At 34.5% G+C, this 25,580-nt stretch overlaps 1 protein-coding gene across 9 annotated transcripts in view; it reads left to right on the top strand.

The window, feature by feature from the left end:
• MPDZ (multiple PDZ domain crumbs cell polarity complex component) overlaps positions 1–25,580 on the top strand; it is a 174,462-nt gene that overhangs the window by 84,328 nt on the left and 64,554 nt on the right. For 8 of the 9 annotated variants that reach the window (XM_031654225.1, XM_031654232.1, XM_031654226.1 and 5 more), the window contains 8 exons: positions 1,171–1,317; positions 2,177–2,341; positions 4,187–4,372; positions 5,521–5,730; positions 8,381–8,497; positions 11,190–11,357; positions 18,365–18,646; positions 18,905–19,028. In XM_031654225.1, coding sequence (XP_031510085.1) covers positions 1,171–1,317; positions 2,177–2,341; positions 4,187–4,372; positions 5,521–5,730; positions 8,381–8,497; positions 11,190–11,357; positions 18,365–18,646; positions 18,905–19,028 — 1,399 coding nt within the window. The remainder of the gene's footprint in view (positions 1–1,170; positions 1,318–2,176; positions 2,342–4,186; positions 4,373–5,520; positions 5,731–8,380; positions 8,498–11,189; positions 11,358–18,364; positions 18,647–18,904; positions 19,029–25,580) is intronic. The other variant, XM_031654229.1, reaches the window with a different exon arrangement.

Here is a 25,580-nt window from a genome sequence, read left to right as displayed (position 1 = left end):
GAACATATGGTGTTCTCACTCATAAGTTCCTGTGTTAGTTTGCTGAGAGTGATGGCTTCTAGCTTCATCCATGTCCCTGCAAAGGACATGAACTAATTCTTTTTTATGGCTATATAGTATTCCATGGTGTATATGTGCTACATTTTCTTTATCCAAAGGCTGAACTTTTAGCTACCCTTTGTGCTCATGCTTTCTTGGTGGCATTCCTAGTAATCTGTCAAGGGCAAAAGTGTACAATAAATGAAAAAGGACTAAGTTATTTATGGGCTGTGGTCAGATAAAGGTAATAAGACATAGATCTGACTTCAAATTGTTTGCTATGTAGTGATACAGCATAAATGAAATCATAAGGGAAGTAGTATAACAGTACTGACTAATGGACATTATTGGATGGGACATTCTCAGAGGAAGTGATGTCTAAATTGGGTTTTCAGAAGTGAGAAGGATTTCATCCAGTATTAGATTTCAAAGTCAGATGATATCGCCTCTGAAACTGACTTCTGCACATTATCATTAAAAGTTGAAAAAGCTCTTTTTAATGAAACTTTTTTTTAGTCCTTTTATCCCTCAGTTTCCTTAACTATAAAATGAAAGGGATAAAGTAGATCATCTTTGGCGTACCTTCTGATTTTAGTATTATATTTTTTGGATTCTGTGTGAAAACGAGCAGCTTTCTAACATTCTTCATTATTTAATTTAACAGTAGGAAATTGGAAGTTCATTCTTTTGTTTTAAGCTTTGATCATTTTTAAAGACCATTGTCTCTGGATACAGCATAAAACCAGGAATGTGGTTCTAGGTTCTTTGTTTAGATTCAAACCCTTTTCTAGCTGTGCAACTCTGGTCATGGTAACTTTTCTGAACCTCGTTTTTCTACTTGGGAAACAAGGAGAAAAATTGTACCTATTTATGAGAAGCAAATGAGACCTATGTAATGGGTGCTTGCAGCTGACTGCTTCTGTTCAGTTTGTTAGTTCATGAAATCAAAAGACACCAGTACTCTTTCAAAGGAAAAGCCCCAAAGCTTTGCAGTTTTTTACCATATGGTTTTTGAAGCTTTGTGAGAAAGATGACCACTTTTAGGTAAACATAAAACATAAAATGTGTGCATGAGTAGAAATAAAAAGAAAGAATATAAAAATTGTGATTTTTTATTTTTTTTCTTTTCAGGTGGCCCATGTGAGCAAGTTTAGTGAGAACAGTGGATTGGGGATAAGCCTGGAAGCAACAGTGGGACATCATTTTATCCGATCTGTTCTGCCAGAGGGTCCTGTTGGACACAGTGGGAAGCTTTTCAGTGGAGACGAGCTATTGGAAGTAAGGAGCTATGCTGTTCCTTCTCCTCCTTAAACGAGACATGGAAAAGGTTGCAGGAGGCTTAATGTGGTGAATAAATTCTCATTTTAAATTTCCCCTCCAAAGGGGACTTGAGAAAAATCTACAGATGAAAACAACCCAAAGCAGAAATTTTGTATCTGTGTGTACATTTAGCTTTAGACCTAATTCCACGCCATTTTTTATTTAGGTTCAGAAAACTATAAAAACAGTCTGAAAATTTTTTAACATTTATTTAATTTTTAGAATAAATAATACATTCACATGTTTAAAATCACAGAGAATACAAAGATAAAGGATGGAAAAAGAGTATCCTTCCTGTCCCCATTCATCCAGTTCTCATCACCCTTCATTAGGTAACTACTAACATATTTGCTTCTTTGTAATCTGCCAGTATTTTTAATGCATAAATAAGAAAGTTTGAATATATTATTTTCTCTCACTTTTCAAAACACACTAGCATACAATATATGTCATTGTCCAATTTTTTTTTACTTTATAATTACATAAAATGTCAAAGTTTTATAATATTCTTCTCCTTGTCCCTTTCATTCTTTGGAAGTATTTTTATTGTCTTTTTTTTTCCAGACCACTACACTGGCAGATCAAACATGAATGAAAGCTAGTGGTTTTTCTTTGAGTGCTTTAGAAGCTCTAATTCCAACAATACTCTCAACTTGCACATAAATTTAGATGGTATTTCCACAGGTCTCACTATAGTTCTGAGCACAGTAAACTATGGTAATGACTATAGTAAAATTTATATTTAATAAAAAAGGTGTTCAAAAGAATGTTCATATTATGAAGTGTTGTTTCTTGGACAGTATATCTTTTTTCACAGGTAAATGGCATAACTTTACTTGGGGAAAATCACCAAGACGTGGTGAATATCTTAAAAGAATTGCCTATAGAAGTGACAATGGTGTGCTGTCGTCGAACTGTGCCACCCACCACCCAATCAGAATTGGATAGCCTGGACTTATGTGATATTGAGCTAACAGAAAAGGTATCAGATTTGCGTACATGAGGTTAACCTACATATATAATGGAAAGGCTAAATGACTTAAAAAATTTTAAGCATTTTTTAATTAGGTATTTGATTTACTCACATAGCCCATGGCTTGGAGTATAGAATTTAAAGTCAGACAAATCTGGGTTTGAATCAGACTTGACACTAGCTGTGGGAAATTGGGTAAATCACTTCATCTTTCTGAACCTCAGTTTTCTCCTTGGTAAAATGTCAGTCATGATGCCTGTCTCAAAAAGTTGCCCTGAAGGTTAAATAAGATTATGTAATCATGTTAGATATTAATGCACACTACATACTTGTTTAATTTACTTGCAGTATTTCTATGAAGTAGATGCTCATATTCATCTCCATTTGCAGAAGAGAAAACTGAAGTATATAAATAGTGTGTACATAGTATATATGTTTTAAAAAATATTTTTGAATAACCTATCCAACTCTGCCTGGCGCACAGTTACCACTTAGGGAATGGCTAAAATATGGATGGACACAGCATTTCTGTGTGGATAGGTCTTACTTGTTTACATACTGTCCTTTTAAAATACCGTAAATTTGAGTCCATAATGCTACATGTCAGATAATTCTCTGTGACATTCAGGAAGTCACATTTTCCTGTTTGTTTATTATTTTTCATTCATTGATATGATGTCAAGAAATGGAGCTAATCAGTTTTTCTGAGGATACACAATACATACCTAAAGTTAGGATTTGGACTTTGCATAATTTGTGGTCTAATCAAATCTCCTTTAAGGTATATTGAGAGATGATGTTAGGATTTGATTTATATTATATTGAATGGATCAGTACAATGGAATAATTTTGAAAAATTTGAAGAATAAAATGCATAGTTTAATATTCATATGGGTGATTAGAATAGGGTAGAACAAGAAACATAATTTAGCACTCAAAGTCTAGCACCCTATATATATCCATCCATGTTTTTATGTGTATAATGGGGTTATTACAATAAAGCAGATAGGCGTCATTTGCATTTGTGGTCCTAGGCTGTGCAGTAATTGATTAGAAGCAAAGATACTGTACAAACTGGAATTTCATCCTCATAAGACGCATCTTTAAGTTATGTTCATATAGATGAACAAAGTTTGAATTAACCTATATTCTTTAATTTATTTTTACTGCAAGAAGCTAACATTTTGAATTCCTATTTCTGTCAGATGCTTTATAAATGTTACTTCATTTAGTCCTCAGAAAATTCTATGAGATGGGTAACTCTGGGGCCCAGGTTATGAACATTGCTCAATGTAACTCAGATTTTAAATATTCAAGCTGCTTCAAGCTGGGGCAAATCTGGTTTCAAATCTTATGTTTTGCCACTGTGTATGTTAATTTGTTAATGAAATAACCATATGCACAAGTCACAGCATTTTGGAACTCTTATTTGCATAGAGTATAGAACTTTTGTATATATCCATTTTCTCTTGTTTTTAATTATCTTAAGAATTCCTTTTATTTAATATCAAAATGGGTTTACATTTTTTTCTGACTCTAGAGATTATTGAAACACTGACGAAAGAAGTGACAGTCACCCACAGTCGTGCTGTCGAGATGTAACATTGCATATTTTCGTAAACCATTGAATCATGTATTTTTAATGTTTGTTAAAACTTAGGTATTTCTTCCTTTTTAACAGCTTTCAATAATTACTACCTTAATTCCTAAAGGTTTCATGAAAAGCTGTTGCTACTCTTGTTTGAGGATGTTTTGTTCTGGACAGGCGCTGGGAATACCCCTTTTCTTGTAGTGCTGGTATGTGTGTCAGCAAATGTAATGCCTCTGAAATAAGAGCTGTCTGATGTTATCCAGCCTCATGTAGATCTAGGTGAGTTCATCGGGTCGTCAGAGACAGAGGATCCAGTGCTGGCGATGACTGATGCGGGTCAGAGTACAGAGGAGGTTCAAGCACCTTTGGCCATGTGGGAGGCTGGCATTCAGCACATAGAGCTGGAGAAAGGGAGCAAAGGACTTGGTTTTAGCATTTTAGATTATCAGGTAAGTATATACTGCTTTTAACAATTTTTTTTTAAAGATGCTGTATACTAAAGGCATATTGTTGCTATCAAAGAAAAAGCAGATGATGATAGTTTACAGCCATCAAAGACAATTTCTTTTTTCCAGTCAGTCTTTCACAATAGTGATTTATATGATTCATTGATTATCATAAAGGATTTCTTTTAATATTGAGTTCATTGAGCTATTTTTATTTCACCTCTTGAGAATTGGAATACACATTTTAGGAATATCATAGTGGGGTTTTTTTTTTTGTTATTTGAGGAGTGTTTATATTATTTTTACTTCCATGCACTTATTTGGTGACTCATATTTTAATGATAAGTCATAAAGAAGTAGATATTTCTTTTGTCTATAACATGAATGCTAATGTATAATCTGATATTCCAATTAATATTTCTGCTGTTCCAATCATTTGACAAAATTTATGAATATACTTAAGTTGGTCAAGTTGGCCTTGTGTCCCTGTCTGCATTGCATTCTTGGCTAAGCAAGGAGATGGTTAGCCTGTCTGATGGAGTGCAGCTGTTGCTCCTTACACTGGATCAGAAAGCCACCGTAGATGACTCCAGGAAGCTGTGTTCATAGGGCCTGACTCTAGAGCCTTGTTAAAACATTAAGGTTGCTGTGTGTCTGAAAATACTTCAGTACCACATACTTTATGGCCTCTCTCTCTCTGTTCTTTCATTTCAAAACAATGTGTCCTACCTTCAGTGCACTTATATTCTAGTAGTGAGTTGGTGTTCCATATAGTAACACCCTGTTTAACAAGGGCTTTTGTTAATAATTAGTATACCCAACATCTGGCCTTCAATAATAGTTACAAAATTTGATAACTTATCAAAGTTAAAATTATAATTTTAAAGTTATCTGTACAATTTAAGAGGTCTACTCAGGAACATTAGGAAGTGAGGGTGCCATTGTTTAAGGTGACTTCTTCCTAAACCCTCTAAAATGGAGATAATCTTTGTCTAAATAATTAGAAATTTTGTATGAAATTTTTTTGGCATGAAAATTTTTAAACACACTTGAAACAATTACTCATTCCTTACAATTTAGAGTGGACGACCTGTAGAAGAATTTTCGTTGTAAAATGAGCTGACTCCTCTTTCCTTATTGCCTTCTGTCAGGATCCAATTGATCCAGCAAGCACTGTGATTATAATTCGTTCTTTGGTGCCTGGCGGCATTGCTGAAAAGGACGGACGACTTCTTCCTGGTGACCGACTCATGTTTGTAAATGATGTTAACTTGGAAAATAGCAGTCTTGAGGAAGCTGTAGAAGCACTGAAGGGAGCACCATCAGGAACTGTGAGAATAGGAGTTGCTAAGCCTTTACCCGTAAGAATTCCGATTTTATTGCTTCCTTTTATAAGCAAAATGGTTCATAGGTCTACTTTTAGCTTTAGGTGTTCTCATGACTGAATCATGACTTTTAGTACTTTTCATCAACGTGATTACTAGCTCCATGGGTATAAAGATTTAATTTTGAGTAATATTTTAGAAAAGAAAGAAAGAAAATAGCCAGGAAGTTTATAAATAAACTTCTAACTTATTGGTCTTTGGTTCACTTTTGACATTGACTGATTGACTGATTGATTGATGGAGTCTTGCTCTGTTGCCCAGGCTGGAGTGCAGTGGCGAAATCTCGGTTCACAGCAATCTTCACCTCCTAGGTTCAAGCGACTCTCCTGCCACAGCCTCCTGAGTTGCTGGGACACAACAACCATGGCTGACTAATTTTTGTATTTTTAGTGGAGACAGAGTTTCACCAAGTTGGCCAGGCTGGTCTCAAACTCCTGACCTCCAGTGATCCCCCCCTGTCCCCCTACTCAGCCTCCTGAAGTGCTAGGAATACAGGCGTGAGCCACCGTGCCCAGCCTTGACATTTTATATTTGATAATAAGGTCATGATGAATGCAAAATCAAATATGTTAAAATGAATATGGCTTACAATATCTATACCAATGTAGTGGGGTATTAGAAAAATTAATAGCATTAACAACAAAATCTTTAATCACAGTGGAATAAAGTAGAATCTCTGTCAGAGTGACTTCAAGTTGCTAAATTCAGTTGACTTCAACACATTTGCTGTCTAATTACTGCAGAGCAGGAAATTAAACTTTCCAAAATGGGTTCATCAGTTTGTGGCTCTCCTGGCAGGGAATAGCTCCCAAATCATAAATTACTGTAATAATAGAAACAACTTTATGAATCTGTGCTACATAAAGCAGTATATTGTATTAGATGCACTTATTGTATTGCAGTTAAATATTAGAGATGTTCTCAATATTTGTGGGTTGTTTTCCAGTACGTGAATATAGTTTGAAGTGAAAAAGCAGATACACATTTTCTTTTTTTTTTTTTTTTTTTTTTTTGAGACAGAGTCTCGCTTAGTCGCCCAGGCTGGAGTGCAGTGGCGCGATCTCGGCTCACTGCAAGCTCCGCCTCCCGGGTTCACGCCATTCTCCTGCCTCAGCCTCCCGAGTAGCTGGGACTACAGGCGCCCGCCGCCTCGCCCGGCTAATTTTTTTGCATTTTTAGTAGAGACGGGGTTTCACCGTGTTCGCCAGGATGGTCTCGATCTCCTGACCTCGTGATCCGCCCGCCTCGGCCTCCCAAAGTGCTGGGATTACAGGCGTGAGCCACCGCGGCAAACACATAAATATAGTTTCATAAGTAGCAATATGAGTTTGTTGATTTTTGTGAAAGAATTTGTTAAAACAGTAAGCTTTGTCAATGTATTTTAAGTGTCAGTTAAAGTTTTGTGCACCACTTTTTAGTTCACAAATGATTTCAGTAGCCTATTAAAATGTATTTATGAAAAAAGAAAGAGAAGGAGGGCAAGATGATTGAAGAATATGGTAATCCAATCTGAAATCGAACGAGGCTTGTAAAAATCATGACAAAAGAGCACTATGGACAGGAATGTAAGAATAAAGATAGGCTATCAGGGACTCTACCTATTTATTGAGATTGGATTATAAATTTGGTTCTGGTCTTTCTGTTGGACATAGAGAAATGGCAAATATGACTCAATATACCTTTTATTTTTACTGTCCTTAAGGTGAAACCATACCAGTTATTCAGAAGCAGTCTTTTTTTTTCTGTATAGTTCCAAAATAAATTTCTTTTATGACAGTATTTGATATTTTAAATTCAGTACGCATTGCAAAATATGATAGAGGCTTAATATATGTTAAGCTCACATATATGGGCAGAGAAGAAAAATGGTTTTTTCCCCTATAATGCTTCTTCTGTATGTTTTACTGATACCAGGTGATGTAGGCAGGCTGATTATCTAAATATTTTAGCCCATTTCATCTGAGAGTGGAATAAATGTGGTAGCTTTTCTGTCAGTGTGACCAAGTTTGGAATAGAATCTCTAAACTGCAAGTTAAGCAGACTGTGGACATGTGGAGATTTGGTTTTTGTTTTGTTTTGTTTTATAAGCCATGCTAAATTGAGTTCACTGTAGAGTTCACTAACATTCCTTTTTAAGTAAATTGAATTCTTTAAAATAATATTCTTGTAGGGGGATGACTGAAGTTGATATTTCTTTTTAATATTTGTTTTTCTGCAACTTCTTTTATTTCTTAATACCTAAAAGTTGCTTCATTTCTATATTAGGAAGTCATTGTTTGGCCAGAATATTTTGCAGATAAAAAGAACCAGAAGATTATTAGAATATTAAAATTCATTCATTTAAAAAATAATCTTACAAGAAGAATGAAAAATTAGTAGAAAGGGATTCTCATCCAAGAGGTGATTTTTATATTAGAGTAAATAATCCTCATTGTGTCTTATCAAATGAATGTTAAATATGAATATCAGATTTTATACTTACATTCTATGTTGAAGTCATATCATTTGAAAACTTTCCAATTTCTTTCTCTTCCCCCCCTCACTTTTCCTGCCTTTACCCTTCTTTTCCATTTTCTTTCTTCTTTGCTGTTCTCTCTCTTTTCCTTGAATACCATTTTCCCCACAGCTTTCACCAGAAGAAGGTTATGTTTCTGCTAAGGAGGATTCCTTTCTCTACCCACCACACTCCTGTGAGGAAGAAGGGCTCGCTGACAAACCCCTCTTTAGGGCTGACTTGGCTCTGGTTAGTGGCTATGACTTACCAAGCTTTCTTTCAGAAACCTGATGTGTCTTACTTTGCCTTTCAAAATATTCTGAAGAAATCTACTATATTCTTTGTTCATTATTATATTTTGGAAAGATAAACATGTTTTCTCCAACTTAGTTCTCACAGTTGAAAATGGGAAGAAAAACCACAGTAAATATGAAAAACATTTGTGAGGAAAATTTAATTAACATTGCATTGTAGCAGTGTGTAGAGTCAGTCTTTGTGCCATACCTAAAGTTGGTGGAGCTTTTGTTTGCTCCAATTTCACGCTTAGATATCTCTAGGCATTCTTTAACTGTGTTCAATATTCAGTCACAAAGCACTGTTTTGGCTCTATTTAATGAGGTAATAGGTATCTTTTTTCCATTAGATATTTATAGTCTGAAAATCATATGAATTGGTTCAGTTATTAAGAACACCACAGTTTTAAGGAAAGGTAAACATCATGTTTCCTATAAATACATATATGTAAATATACTGATTTGCCAGAAAAATTATAAATTAAAATTTCATTTCTTTTTGATGTTTAAAATAGTATCCATTGGAATAAAAGTATTTGGAGCCACTCTGCCCTTAAGAAACTTTTTTTTCTGGTAGAGGGTACAATGCTATATCAATAACTAAAGGATAAAGCTAAATACCAAGCATAAATATACATATGACATTTACTCAATATAAATACAACAAATTGTACATCCTGTTCACATTACCCCTACTATTAGAGCTAGGTTCCTTACTCAACGTTTTTTTTGTGGGGCAGACATTGTGCACTGTTGCTAAAAAGGAATATACTTGTTTTTTAAATACTTGTTTTAGTTTCATTAGACTGGAGAAAGGTTTAAAACCTGTTAAATTCTTCATTATGTGTTTATAACTGCACACATCTTGCTTTAAAACAGAGTGAATTATTTCTTTGACTATATATACATTTTGCTGATTCTAATTTTGGGGGAGACAATTCCTTTCGTTAATATTTTTAAATTGCAAGCTCTTGAAGTAGCTATTTGAGAAGTTTTTGTATGTGTTATAATAAATGCAACAATTTCACACTGGAATACTTAACATACCAGGTAACGTATGGCCCTGCTCTCCGGGAGTATTATGTTAGCACTTCAAAACTAGAGAGCTTAGTATATACAACAAATTACGTAAGGTACTGTGGTGTTAAATAATACCCAGCCATAGCAAATACTTTTTGAAATGTCGCAGGATACAAAACTATATATGATTGTTTCTAAAGTACCGAGGAAGTAATGTTCTCTGGAGTTTACATGGCTTCCTTGAACCTCCTTAAATGGATACCAATCAAAAGGCAGATTAGTTCCACTTTTCTGTGAGCTTGGCATCTTATAATGGTAGTATGCATCCTGGGTCTTCTCCCTAGCCAGCTAAGTAATCTTGGACTGGTCACTCAACTTCTTTGACTCTTAGTGTTTTATCTCTACGGTAAATAAATGAATTGATTGTTAATGTCTCTCCTAAGATCCTAAGATACCAGCAGTATACATACAAATTATATTGAGGTATTCTCTCATTAATGTTACTTAAATATGTATTGTAATCTATGACACAAGGCTTAGTTAATACCATCTATCTAGATTGTTGTATGTTATGTATATTTGTAAGGGTCAACCTCCACATAGTGACTCATTAGTGAATTTGAACATGTATTTAAATTATTAGGCCTATGAAATATATTTGAAGAGAAAATCATTTCAAAATGGCCCACAGGTATTTTGAATAGTTTTTTTGTAAGAACGTGACCTGATACAATGCTACAATTCTTCTAACTTCTCCTGGCTAAACAATACGTTGAAATTACCAAAAAAAAAAAAAAAAAAAATAGAACATATGGAATTTTGCCAAGATAGACAGAAAATGCTGGTAATATCAGAGAAAGGTAGTATATATGTCAGTTCTGCCTATTCTGAGGTATCACTTTGAGTGAATTGCAAAAAGAACTTCAAGCTCATCTTGATTTAAATATTAATCTTGACTCTGTGACAGAAGACAGCAATAGGATTATTAGAGCATATGTAGTGAAATTCTCTATCTCACTCTTTATGCATTTTCTAACAAGTTTATAACTTAAAGCTTCACCATAACCAGATCATAATTAGGCCCCTTGTTTGTTAGTATAATTTTAGCATGAAATCACAGATTTTCTTTTTGGTTTCTGCAACTTGAATGGTTTTAAAATCTAGTTCAAGATAATTTAAACAAAATATATAGTTTTAGTGTGGCTTACAAATATATAATTGCCTAGCTGCCTCGTTGAATAACAGTTTATTTTAGTTGACTAGGAAAAATTATGACGTAATTTTATTATAAAATTATAACAGTTGGGCGTGGGAACTGGAAGAAAGTAAATATTTTACTTAACTATGGAACTGTTTAAACTTAGACTTGATCCAGGCCCTTTGTTAATTGTTGCCTTTAGCCCTTTTACTGATGAAATAAAATAACTTTGTATGCCAGCACTTTCTACTGCAGGTGGGCTATTTATCCTTTTTCTGCTGCATTAGCAGTCTCTGATGAGGGTGAAGAGGGCATATAGAAAATATAATAGATAAAAGAATGATACCAGTTTGCCGTTTAGTCTCAAGTGGAGTTTGTCATATATGTAATAGAACAGAATTCCCAGCTAACATTATTCTTTTATTTCTAGGTGGACACAAATGATGCTGACTTAGTAGATGAATCCACATTCGAGTCTCAATACTCTCCTGATAATGACAGCATCTACTCTACTCAAACCTCTATTTTATCTCTTCATGGCAGTTCTTGTGGTGATGGCCTGAACTATGGTTCTTCCCTTCCATCGTCTTCTCCTAAGGTACAAAGGAAATACCCATTTTTCTTTTATAGGAAAGTCTTGTGTATAATTTTCCAGAGGTCAGTCCTTATGGGGAGTTGTGGGAATAACATATTGGAGACATTATGTTTCTCCAGTTGTGGACTCATTATTGGATTAAAGTACAATTTCATTTAGCCAGTATTGGTCGGGTAGCTTTCAGATTACTAGAAACTATTTAAATTTAGTGTCTGAGAATGATAGACACAGAGACTCAAAACAGGGTTTGCATGTCAGAAAGAAAAATTTAACATCATATATTTCTCAAGTTGTGTTTTTAGCAGTGTCTACTTTGGAAAAATTACAAGAATAACTTTATTCTCTTAATGGTTTTAAAACTGACTTCTATGCAGAGTTGAATAGTAAAATATTTCTTGCATTAATTTAACATTTACTAGCTAAGTTAAACTTAATGCTATCATATGTTTTTATACAAAATGATGCCAAAGAATACTGTACATAAAAAAACACAGTGAATGGTAAATTATGTTTATGTCACTGGATATGAATGGAGAGTTTAGTCACTATTTGACATATCTGTGCCGTTCATATTTTAGAAATAGATTATTGGCATAAATGCCCCAACTATATTAATTTTATTGTTGACATACTCTATGATGTTGAATAAGTAATGCTTTAAAATGTTTTCAGTATTTTGGGTATGAAATGGTATCTTGCCATTTTAATGTGGATTTCCTGATTACTAATGAGAATGAATATTTTTTCATAATATTGGCCATTTGTTTTTCACTTTTAATCAAAGATCTCTTCATATCTTACGGCCATTTTGTATTGGGTTGCTCATTTTTCTTTTGATTTTTTGCCGTTTTTTTTTTGGAAATTGATATGCAAAGCAATTCAACATATATTTTTTATGAATATCTGTGTACATATGTATAGTAAAATCTAAAAATGTGTTGGCAGGATACTTCTCAACTTCAAAAAAGAAGTTATCCTTGGAGAAAAAAGGAAGTATGGGAATTTAGCTATGTGTCTAATACATTATAGCATATTATGAAGAAAGAGAGATTGATGAAAATATGGCAGAATGTTTATATATGTTAAATCATGGCAAACAGTTCATATATGAATATATTTTCTTTATTTTTCTATGTCGGAAATATACCATAAACATACATTTAAAATTAAGTTGAAAAGACTGGACAATGTTTTTTAATATATGAAATATGTATTTTCTGCGTAAATTGAATTCAGTGGGAAGGGTATTTATGAATAAGTTGGAAAGTAGAATTTCCATAGGTCTAGCACTGTTTACCTCTTTTCCTGATTAACAGGTTTTTTAGCCAGAACATTTTCAAAGCATTTTCTTTTATGTTCAAGGTGCACCTGTTATCCTTGCAAATGATGCTGGGCAATCTCCTTGAATTGGTTTGCAAGGTATAATCTTGAGTGGAGCAGATGCTCCTCTCTCACCACACCTGAGACTGTCTGTCTGGCTGTGTCCTGTCTGGAATGTGTTCTGGAATGTGTTCAGTCTTTACTGGCCTCAGGGCTGGAAGCTGAGTTCATCTCCTGATGGAATCTCCTAATCCACAGCATAGCACACGTCTTCTTGCCAGTGGACAGATTGCATTGTTTAACTTAGTAATTGTTACTTAAAGGGATTACACAATCTGCATACTGAGAAGCATATATTTTACAGGGCAAATGCTGGCTGTATGCAGCACAACATATTGGCTTACTGAAGTCTGTTTGCCTCCTTTTTTATTTATTTATTTTTTTTTCCCCAAGCAGTTTACTCTTTTGTTGAAGCAAATTTTGGCAAGCTGGTTTATCAACTGAAATACTTAAACTACAAAACAACAAAGAAGACATTAATGAGGGTGCTTTAAAACACATTGTGAAACTCCTGTGTGCTCTTAGTTTTCTTAGAATGTGGGACTGTTCCTACATCATGGTAAAATCTCTGCAACATTTTATATTTTTGGTGACAACTTTCTAATACCTAGACTTTTACTAAAAATGTTCATGTAAATAAAATAAGTATATAATGTGTCCTTCCTGTTTCTTTGCAATAAATTTATATTAAAAAGACCCAATGGTGATTTGTTATGGAATTTACAATTGACTATTTTTCTTAAAAGTGAGCTTACTTAAAGGCTTTTTAATTATAAAGTAATACCATATAGTATATGATTTTTAAGAAAAACAAAGATGCCTCTATCCTGATTTGAAAGGATAAAATAGAGTGTGAGGATCTCAGCGGTTCCTTAGATTTTTGACTTTGCTAAATATGTGATAATCTTGGAGCCTTAAATGGCAACTGGAAATGAACAAATAATTTTACCTGTCTCTTCCCCTTGATGAATGGTCTTTTGGCCTTCGTCAGGTGTACTACCAGAAGTGAGCAGTGCTAATCACCTACAGCACAAACTCTTCATAGAGGGAGGCCTCGCTCTTCAGGGCAGCCTAAACACTAAAGGGCTGCAGCCATATATTGGGGCTCTTCCTCACAAAATTATCTAATTTAGGGGTCCATTTTGCTTTACTTTTTTTAAAAGAGTATGTGTTTGTTTAATTTGATTAGTTACCATGTAAAGATTTATGGGAAATAGCTGTTACTCAAGAACCTGAAAAATACACCTGCCTCTATGGCATTTGGCTTAATAGAGGCAGGTCATTGAAGTATGGATTTTAAAAGCAACATGGCTCTAGCCATGTCTTTCTTATTATTGTAAGTTTTATTTCTTTGGTTAATCATTTTACTCCTTTTCCCTTGTTACCTCCAAAGATATGACAAAATGCAGAAATAATTGTTTTATAAATTTGCAGACTTTTGTTTAAAATCTTAACATGGTTTTTAGAACATACTTTTTTTTTCTGTTTTGCTTTAAAAATACAATGGATACAGATTTAATATCTATTGAAGTTTCCCCTTCTACTCCTTATTCACACCTTTACACCCTACCCTCCGGTGTACACCCGTACTCTCACTCTGTCCAGTGACAATATTGTTACCAACATGGTGTCCATCCTTCATTCTTGAATGTCGGTTCTGCCAGGAAATACTTTTTATTCTAAGGCAGATTGAACTTGATGTTTATCAAGATAGGAACCCTTTTGCACCTTGTACGTCAGCTCAACTAACAGATTTAATGATTTTTTTTAGTAGTCTGAACATTCTTACAAATTCTTAGTGTCATTGTCTGGCATAAAATATTATTGCCTTCACATCCATGTTTAGAATGTTGATACTATTTCTTAATTGTTCTTTTTGCAGATGGGGTTAGAATAAAAAACTAAATCACTCTAATTAAAATGATGAGAGTGACTGTGAGAGTCTTAGTGACAAAATTGCAGACTCTCAAAGGTTTAAAGGATGTTGCCTTTTTCCTTAGTAGGATCAGTGTCAAAACAATAAAGGAAGTGTACTTTATCTCAGAAAGAGTTGGAGAAGGGCAGTTGGAGCAGCTGTGGTTGCAATATATTTTTTAAAAGTATAATAAGAATTCTCTGGTAGACTACTTATTGAAGAAAAGCAGGTTATGGCTATTGAATGCTCGTGTATTTAGTTAGTTTTTGTAAATATATTATCTGGGTAAATAATATGCGCAAGTCTAACTTTAATTTATGCATTGCACTTAAGAAATAGAACTTTAAAAAAGTACATTTGACATTTTAATTTAACCTTTTTCTAATTTTGTAGTGAGGACAAGAATATATCAAGCAAAGTCACATATTAATATAGACTTTTGAAATACTTCACTTTAGATATCAAGTTGCACTGGGAAATTGTGGTTATTTTTGTACCTCTTATGAGGGAAGAACTGTTTTTCTTTTAGATCCATAAGACTTTTAAAAATAAAACTGAGTTGGTTGTTGAGCAACCAGAAACGTTTCTGAAGTGGGTGTATGTTGTCTACTGTGTTGATTAGCTCTTTCTTTTCTACATGTCTGTGTTAACTCCTTCATGAATTATTCATGGGACTGTTATACCATTTACAGTACACCCCAGCTAACAAGGGCGACTTGACCTCTTTTTCTAATGAAAAGCAATTTTGATTGCTATCTTTGAGGCATGGGGGAGATGATTTACTAATTATTATAATTAATTTAGTAATATAGAAGCTAACCAATTCTGTAGTAAGTACATTATTGTTTTTCCTAAGAATAAAATTATCGAAGTTGGGTGAGGGAGCCAATAGGTTATTGTTTAGATCCTGGGAGTGTGGAGGATGATACCTTCCTATCATTTGTTTCTGAGGATACTACAGATGTTGATTGCTTATATAATATTTCCACTTGCCTCAATTCTTTGTGCTAGGAATATCTGATAATTCTAGAGAGATAATAAGTTGCATTCAAGGAGAGGAGTGTCATAAATTGTGTTGGAGCAATTAATTACCCATTAAAAAAAAAATGACAGACCCATATCTCACACCATTCCCTGAAATAAATCTAGATGGTTAAAACGTAAAACAAAGCATTTATAAAAGAAGAAAAATACTAGAAAGCATTTCATTTACTTTGTGTGAAAGGACTTATTAAGTAATACATAAAACCCAGAAGCATAAAAAAATGACAAATTTGGTTGCAGAGATAATTTAACTTCTGCATGACAAAATAGTACCTATACAAACTAAAAGACAAGTGACAGACTGGAAGAATATTTGCAGTGTATATCACAAAGACTTTATACTCAGACCATGCCAATGACGAGAAGAATGTTCTTCACCATACATACCTGTAAATGCCTATTAAGATAGTTTTCTCTTGGAAGCTCCTGTGAATCCAGATCAATTAATAACATAGTTTTTATGCTCTTGATCTCTTCATAAATAGGAACTTCAAAGTGATTAGAACTAAATTGCATTTTAAGTGAAATTTGAAATTATGAGATATTTGCTTCTGTATATAATTTAAACTCTGAGAAAAATTGTATAAAGAATTTGAAGAGATTGTTAACAGAAGAAATACAAATGGCTTATCTTTGATAATTGTCAGGAACACACATAATAAAACACTAATGAATATATTTCTTACAAATCAGATTGCCAAACTAATCTAGGGCTGGCAAGATTCATTAGCAGGTATTCCCATATTGTCCTTTTGTGAGAGAAAACTGGAAGACAAGTTAGCAGTACATACCAACTTTTTTTTTTTTTTTTTTTTTTTTGAGATGTAGACTAGCTCTGTCACCCAGGCTGGAGTGCAGTGGCGCAATCTGGGCTCACTGCAAGCTCCGCCTCCTGGATTCACGCCATACTCCTGCCTCAGCCTCCTGAGTAGCTGGTAGTACAGACACCAGCCACCACACCTGGCTAATCTTTTTGTATTTTTAGTGGCTCACGCCTGTAATCCCAATGCTTTGGGAGGCCGAGGCAGGCAGATCACGAGTGAGGAGATAGAGACCATCACGGTGGAACCCCGTCTCTACTAAAAACACGTACCGACATTTTAAGTGTGCATATCATTTGACCAGCCATTGCAATTCTAGTGATTCATAGTGAATATATCTTCACACATATGGACAAAGATGTAGAGTATAAATAACAGCAGTAGCTAAAAATTATTGCACATTTTCTGTTAAGTCAGGCCTGTTTCTAGTACTTTGTGGAGATTAATACTCTCTGTCCTCCCAACAGTCCTGTATTAGTTTCTGTTGATTTCCCCAATTAGTAGATGAGAGAGTCAAGGCATAGTGTTTAAGTAACTTGTCGAAGCTCTAGCATTTAATTAGTGTTGAGCCAGGAATTGAACTCAGGCATCCTGGCTTCAGAGTCTACACACCACTGTCCTTCATACTTAGGAATAACTTACAGCCATAAGAAGATTGAAGTTGACTTGTTTTTAAATTGACATGGAAATTTCTCACATCAAGATGAAAAGATACTGCAGAAAAAAAACAATGCTATTTATTGTATGGCTGTGTTTAGTTTTAAAAATATATGTATATCTGCTTGTATGTGTGAGTGTGTGCATGTGTACTTATATGTATATATTATGCAAATGCATTAAAAATTTGATGGATAAACACCTAACTGATGCCAGCCATTTTTATTGGGGAAGGGAATGGAAGTAGAAGCCATAGCAAAGACTCTTCGTATTGTATTCTATATGCATACACAATATATGTCTGTATCTTGAATCCTTTATGCAATAGTATGTTCATATGCTACTTTTATACATTAAAATTATCAATGAAAGAATTGAAGGGAAAACTGATATGTTTATTCAACAGCAGTTTGTGAAGCAACTGCTTACCCAGAGCCCATAAGTGATACAATATATCTGTTGTAAGTAGATACACACATTTATATAGAACTATAAAATTAAATTTAGAGTTTCAGAGGATTGTAGAAATTATGTAATATAAAGCCAAGAGAGGTTCTGTGATACACAAATTGTTAATAACAGACCCTGGATTTAGAGCCTACATTTTATGACAACCCATTTTACTGTTCCTTCTGTTATATCTTACAGGGTATTTATGCAAATTTTTCCTATGATAATTTGAATTGTAAGGCTGTCTATTCTTCTCCATAAATACTTATAAATGCCTATCAAAATAATTTTCTCTGGGAGGCTCTTATGAGTCCAAATCAATTAATGTCATACTTTTTATGTTCTTGATCTCATAATAAATAGGAACTTCAGACTGATGGGAAACAAACTACACTTTAAGTGAGATTTGGGAGTATGCTACTTGCTCTTCTATGTAATTTAAACTCTGAATAATTTTATTTGTAAATATAACGTAGTATTATATCTAAATGATCTTATGTTTAGTATCTTGTACAAGTATAACGCAGTAGAACATAAGATGTATGACTTGCAGGAAATATATTTAAAAGCATTTATGAAAATAAAGATATGCAGAAAACCTGCTAAGTGAAGAATTGTGTTTGTTAATGCTTTTTGAGTAATAAGTGTTATGTTTTACATTTTACTAAATAGTTGTTCATTAAGAAGTGATGTAATTCTGTTCACATTTTTCATTTTCTTTTGTTTTGTTTTTTAACTACCAGGATGTTATTGAAAATTCTTGTGATCCACTACTTGATCTGCATATGTCTTTGGAGGAACTATATACCCAGAATCTCCTGCAAAGACAGGATGAGAATACACCTTTGGTAGACATAAGTATGGGGTCTGCTTCTGGCTTTACTATAAATGACTACACACCTGCAAATGCTATTGAACAGCAATATGAATGTGAAAACACAATAGTGTGGACTGAATCTCATTTACCAAGTGAAGTTATATCAAGTGCAGAACTTCCTTCTGTGCTACCCGATTCAGCTGGAAAGGTAATATTTTAAAGATATGGTTTGTGTTTTATGATGAGGTAGGGAATGTTGAAGGGTTATTCTGGCCATTCTCTTCATTTGGAATGAGTGCTTCTTGGCACTAAGATTTTCAGAAAGCAACCTATGAACTTGTTTTGGTTGCAGGTTCTTGCAGAATAAAGCACAATCAATTAGAGAACGTGCGTGATGTTGAAATCACACTCCAAAGTCTAGTTTCCCTTTCCATGTGACTTGTGGCTTGTTTTTTCTTTCTTACAGGGCTCTGAGTACCTGCTTGAACAGAGCTCCCTGGCCTCTAATGCTGAGTGTGTCATGCTTCAAAATGTATCTAAAGAATCTTTTGAAAGGACTATTAATATAGCAAAAGGCAATTCTAGCCTAGGTAAGTTTCTCATTTTCCTCATATACCTATTTCTTAACCCCCTTGACAAGGGGAAATATTGAACATGGTAAATTTCAATATTTTTTTGCTGTAGATAAGAGAACAGATGGTAGAAATTTTCCTGTAGTTTTTATGGTTTTTCTTTCTATGTCCTCATTATTTTTTCTGAAATGGTTTACAGGTTTGTTTACTTCGTATGAGCAGAAATCCCTCATTCTCTTAATTATTTCAGAGTATTCACAAGCCTCATTTACATTCAGTAAAAGATATATGAATTGTTTGTGTATGAAACAGCAAATCAGAAAAGGAATTCTTAGAAAATGAAAACTCAGCAATTTGGAATTCTAAATTCTTTGGAAAAGTAAATTATTAGTTTCTTTGAATGAACCAGTGATGTATAAGTCAGTTTGCATTTAATTTCTTTCACTCGCTGAAAGAAAGACTAAAAAGACAACCAGGTGTGCCACCACCAAAATGTAAATGTGAGTTATTCAGTAGGGCTTCCCAGGTGGCAGGATTTTTGTGTCCTATTTTAACCACAAAACCCTCAGAATTGGGCAAAGAAGACTTTCTGTAGAAATATCCTAATTACAATAGCTAAAACTGTTGAGGCAGAGCATATTTGTTCTCTCATTGAGTTATACAGTCATGTGACTCAGCCCTGTCTTTTTTGATAAATAGGGTGGTAGATGAGTTGCTTTGAGTGTCCAAATGCAGCCCAAGACTCTATGGTTAATTCAGTATCAGAGATCCTTTTCTTTCTATGAAGTAACCAACCACTACCCATTACATTGACATCTTATGGCAGGGTCTTGTTTCCTTGTTTTGAGATTTGGCAGTGGAATCCAGCAGTGCTTACTTGGTGAGTGGGATTTCAGCCTTGGTCGCCAAGATTTTGTTCCATTTGATGGTGGCGAGGTACTACCAACAGCAGCTAAACAGAGAATTGTAGCAGATAATATTTATGTTGTTGTAATATTTCTTATATACATTATGTTTAACAGGATGATACAAAGCTTGAACTGCAGAACTTTCCATAACTCATTGATTATGAGACAGATATCTAAGCCATGCTAGAATTATTTTATCAGCTAATTTAGTGTTTCTGATGCCATATTACTCAAAATATTAGTTCTGTAGGATGTTAATAGGAGTTATAAATGACTTCCAAGTTTAAAAGTTTGGAATGAGATAAATTTAAGAAGACAGGTTTCTTTTTACATCTCAATATCTTTTATACTCCATGTGCATTGTGAATCACTAAGAGATTATCAGATGTAGCATTTTTCACGTTTAATTGGCCATAGAACCCATTTCTCTTGAATAATTGATAAGGCAGAGATTTTACAAAGCCTATTTGAGAACTATAATTCTAGTATATTTACTGAAGTAGCAAACATTTATTTTAATTCTCTATCCACTATGCATAGACACCATAATATTACTGTTCTTAATGCAGGTTTAAGAGAGTAAGCTAATTGACATTTAAAATCCTAAAGGCGTTAGAATATTGTACGTGCTATGATAGATACTTATAGAGAACATTGAAGGCTTTAAAGAGGGAATAACTAATCCCTGCTCTCCAAGTGTGGAGAACTTTAGAATGGTTTCAGAAAAGAGGAGATTTTTACCACATAGTTGAGGAATTTGAAAAAGTTGAAAGCTACTTAGAAGTAAGGCAGAGAGATGTTAAATATTACTGAAACTGGTTCGATATGGATGAAGTGTGGTATGATGACCAGCAAAGTCAGAGTTGGAACTAAAGGAATGATAAGTGGGAGACAGCTGCTGGATGGGTTTGTGTGCAGGACACAGAACTTCTGCTGCAGCCATGTACTGCCTTATGCTTCATGTAGGCAGCGGGAGCTAAGGGTATGAAAGTGACATGATCAGATTTGTGTTTTAAGAAGAACATTGAGCTTAGGTTGGTGAAGCAGTTAGGAGGCTCTTGTAAGAGCCATGGTTTGGGTACATCAGATTTTGCAATCTGACTATTTGGATTGCTTACCAATTTTATTTTTTTTGAGAGAGAGTTTCATTTTGTTGCCCAGGATGAAGTACAGTGGCATGATCTTGGCTAACTGCAACTTCCATCTCCTGAGTTCAAGCAATTCTTGTCCCTCTCAGCCTCCTGAGTAGCTGGGATTACAGGCCTCTGCTACCATGCCTGGCTGATTTTTTGTATTTTAGTAGAGATAGGGTTTCACCATGTTGCCCAGGCTGGTCCTGAACTCCTGAGCTCAGGCAGCCCACCCATCCCGGCTTCCCAAAGTGCTAGGATTACAGGCGTGAGCCACCCCACCCGGCCTGCTTACCAGTTTTTAATTAATTGTGAGAATGTTGAATTTTGTCAAAGCATTTCTTCATCTGTTGGGGAATTATATGGATTTTCTTATTTATTCTGCTAATATGTCAAGATATATTGCTTTTTTAAATTATGGTAAAATATACATAGCATAAAATTGACCATTTTCATCATTTTTAAGAGTGCATTTCTGTGGCATTAAGTGCATTCACGTCATTGTGCAGCCATCATCACCATCCATCTCCAGAACGTTTTTGGGTTCCCCAATTGAAACTCTGTATCCATTAAACAATTGTTCCCCATTGCTCTCTTTACCAGTCCCCTGTCAACTACCATTCATTTTTCTGTTTCTATGAATTTGACGAAATGCTTCATGTAGGTGGAATCATACAGTATTTGTCCATATGTGATTGGGTATAATGTCTTCTAGGTTCATCCATGTTGTAACATGTGTCAGAATTTCCTTTTTAAGGCTAAATAATATTCCATTGTATGTATACACTATACTTTGTTTATTCATTCATCTATCGATGGGCACTTGAGTTGCTTCCATCTTAGTTTTTAAGTTTTGATATAAAAATATACTAGGTTAGTTAAGTTATTGGAAGAAAACAGTGAAAGGCAGAACTGTCTTTCCTTTCTGTCACATCTAGAAATCCATTTAAACCTCCCTCAACAGCCTGACTTTAAAATTAAAGTGTAAAAGAGCCCTCTCATTTGTTTAGTGAAAGTAAAACAATTGGCTGGGCATGGTGGTTCACGCCTGTAATCCCAGCACTTTGGGAAGTTAAGGCAAGTGGATCACCTGAGGTCAGGAGTTCGAGACCAGCCTGCCCAACATGGCAAAACCCCGTCTCTACAGAAAATACAAAAAATTAGCTGGGCGTGATGGTGGGCATCTGTAATCCCAGCTACTCAGGAGGCTGAGGCAGGAGAATCACTTGAACCCGGGAGGCTGAGGTTGCAGTGAGCCGAGATCATGCCACTACACTCCAGCCTAGGTGATAAGAGTGAAACTTTGTCTCAAAAAAAGAAAAGTAAGACATTTAAATGTGAAATCACAGCACCATTAGTTTACCATTCACACTGTAATACAAAACTGTAAATCACAATTAGTTTAACTTTTCTGCTTCATTTCCATTATTGATATGCCCAATATGTTTATAGGGCTTTCTCCCTAGCTTTTTGATTTCCTGGGACCCAGTGAGGTTCCTCTGGCATTTTGGAGTTAAAATTTACTGCATGCCAAGGCAAGAACATTACTCTGTTATCTCATTTGACAGGAGATGCTCAATGTTCAGATTTCTATAGCACTTCAAATAACTAAATGTAAAGGAATCTTGAAAAATCTGTGTAAATATTAAAATAAAGCATTCAATAAAGCTTTAGTGTAGGAAGGTGTTGGCTGTATAACTTGAAGTAACAAGAAGTGTGATAAATAGTATTTTAGGCAGTCTAAATAGAGGCTGGGTTTGTGCTGGTAGAAAAGTATGTTATGAAGGGGTCTATCAGTGAGCTCATTTTCTTAGATTCATAGTCTCCCCTTAATCAGCTATAAGCAGTTGTTTGCAGTTTTAGCTTTGTGGATAATTTGTTTCTTTGTCTTGTGATAACCAGAAGAAGCTTTAATAAATGGCAGGTTTCTGTAAATCTGTCATAATCCATTGTTTTGATTTCATGAATCATTTGGGTTTTTGAATTTTGTTAAAATTAGAATGAAAATGTTGTATACAGAAATACAGATACATTAATAAATGTACACATGCATATAGTGACCTTTAAAAAATTCTAATCTTGGTGCTTTTTCATAAGTCTGTGGTCCCTTGGTTAATGATGTGGTGTTTGGACTTGAAGGTAAAAAACAAGGTTCTTCAGGGGAAAAGAAAGGAAGTCTTATCTTCCCTTCACTGATTAGATACAGAAACATAGACAGACTCAGCAATTTCTCTGAAATTACTCAACCTTTAAAGAGGTAGAGTCAGAACTCAAACCTGTCTGTCTCTGATTTTCACATATACCATACAATACATTCAATACTTGAGTTACCCAAGGGCACATTATGATTGTTGTAATAACAAGCTTCATTTTGAAGCTGAATTAATATTTACATTTAGTCTTTAGGGAGCAATGTAACCTTGGTTTGGGAGAGAGATGCATTTTAAACATATTTTATGAGTTTTGTTTTGTTTTTAGTTTTGTGACTAAATTTTGTTGTACACTTTGTGTCAGGTATTTTGAAAGTTACTATACATATGTGTTTCTCACTTAATTCTTTAAACAACCATAAGAGCAAATGTCATCCCTTTTTAGAGATAAGTAAACTGAGGCTCTGTGTGAGGTTAAGTCAGTTGCCCAAGCTTGTGCTGATTGGAAGTGGTGGAATAATTCAGATTCGTAACCGGGTCTCTATTTCCAAAGCACACGATTTGGGATTTGGGATATTCTTTCATACTTCTTCCACGAATAAAATGGAAAGATCTTACAAGTTACAACCAAAATCTAGTTATTGGAGATTACATCCAAGTTATTGAACCTTGAAAATTGTCGTTTGGTGAAAGGAAAGTATAAACTCAGCTAACTGATGTTGACCTCCTGGTTTACATGGTTGATGTGACCTGACAGCATAATAGCTGAGAGTCATGAGTTAAATATGCTATTAAAAGTGAATTCAGAGATCATGTCGGCCATAGCTCATGACAGGTTTCATGTCTGTGTCTTGCCTTATTGTAGTCTGCATGATGCTAATGAGAAAAAGACAATGAGTTAGATTCCCAGTGTGATCCACTGAGTTAAATTTTACTTTGTGCTGACACATTTTTATTTTACCAAAGTACAGTTGTATTGTGGATATTGCTGGGAAGGCTGGCTTTAACAGTACAAAATAGAGTACCTTTTGAAAAATTTCGGATCCAGCCTTTTTTCTCTCCTAAATGATATCTTATTGTTTTATGGTAAGCAGAGGTGTATTCTTAACAATACACTGAAAAATCGTTAGTATGAGTCTTAACACAATGTTTTAAGTACATTTAAAAATGTTTTATTTCTATCAGAAAAAAGTAAGTAGGAGCCTGGATTGCCCATATCCACATATGAGATGTTAGGCTAGAAACATAATCAGAATCATTTTTTTAAATGTTTGAAATATCATATCTGATTTGGTATGAGTAGAATTAATATTTGGAAAGACATCATTTTTTTAAATATATGAAAACCTAAAAAGGAATTTGTGACATCTGTCAAAGAAAAGTTTTTATAAATATCCTGGTAGCTTTATATCTCTCCATAGCTTGTTTAATTATATAATTTTGTTTTGGAAGAAACTTTCAACACTTCATTTTAAGTGAACTTACATTATTTTTGCAAAGTTTCAAATATAATTTTTAAGATTTTATATTTTTCAACGAATAGAGTGAGGATAGAGTGAGGAGTGAACATTAATTCAGATAGAGTCTGTTGAGAAGGACTTTTTGAGGAACTGATATTGAAGAGTGAGAGGAAGTTAGCTATGCAAGAGCTGCCGAAAGAAGGTGTCAGGCAAAGACTTCAAAATGGACAGAGATGAGATGTATTTGTTGCTAGAACTCAGGGAACCAAGAAGGACATAACACAGTGCAAGGATTCACACTGAAAAGGCCAGTGTACCCCTGGCCTATAGACTGTGCTGAGCAAGTGTGTTGTGTGTTACCATAACAGGAAACCATTGAAGAGTTGCAACCAAGGGACTGATAGGATATTACTTGTCTTCTTTTGTAATGGCCTCTCTGTCTTCTGAGGGAAGTATGCATTGGAGGAGATAATCATGGAAGGCAGGTGACCAGTTAGGAAGGAGGCTTTTGCAAAAAGTCAGGCAAGAGAAGGTGTTGACTTAGTCTAGAGTTAGTATCTAAATGGAAAAAGGTAGGTAAATGGATTCAAGATAAATTTTGAGGATAGAAATGACAGGATTTGGTGTTGGATTAAATACAGGGGATAAGAGAGAGGTATGCATCAAGAAAGACCCCAATATTTCTACTTTGAATAATGGAGGGTAGTGTAGTAGTGCAATTTACCAAAAAAGGGAAGAAAAATGGTGAAATAAAGTGAGATGAAAAATTGCAGGTTCAATTTTATACATACTAAGATTGCATTTTCTGTGAGATATCCAGGGGACATGAAAAGAGAGCAATTTAATATCCAAATTAGAAGCTTATTGAAGCTCAAAGATAAAATGGAAATAGATTAAGATTAAGTTCACATAAATTCATTTC

This window comes from Papio anubis, chromosome 13, assembly GCF_008728515.1.
Source record: "Papio anubis isolate 15944 chromosome 13, Panubis1.0, whole genome shotgun sequence".
In the NCBI taxonomy this organism is placed as follows: Eukaryota; Metazoa; Chordata; class Mammalia; order Primates; family Cercopithecidae; genus Papio; species Papio anubis.
The sequence above is the reverse complement of the archived record's forward strand: the minus strand, read 5'-3'. Positions and strand labels throughout refer to the sequence as shown.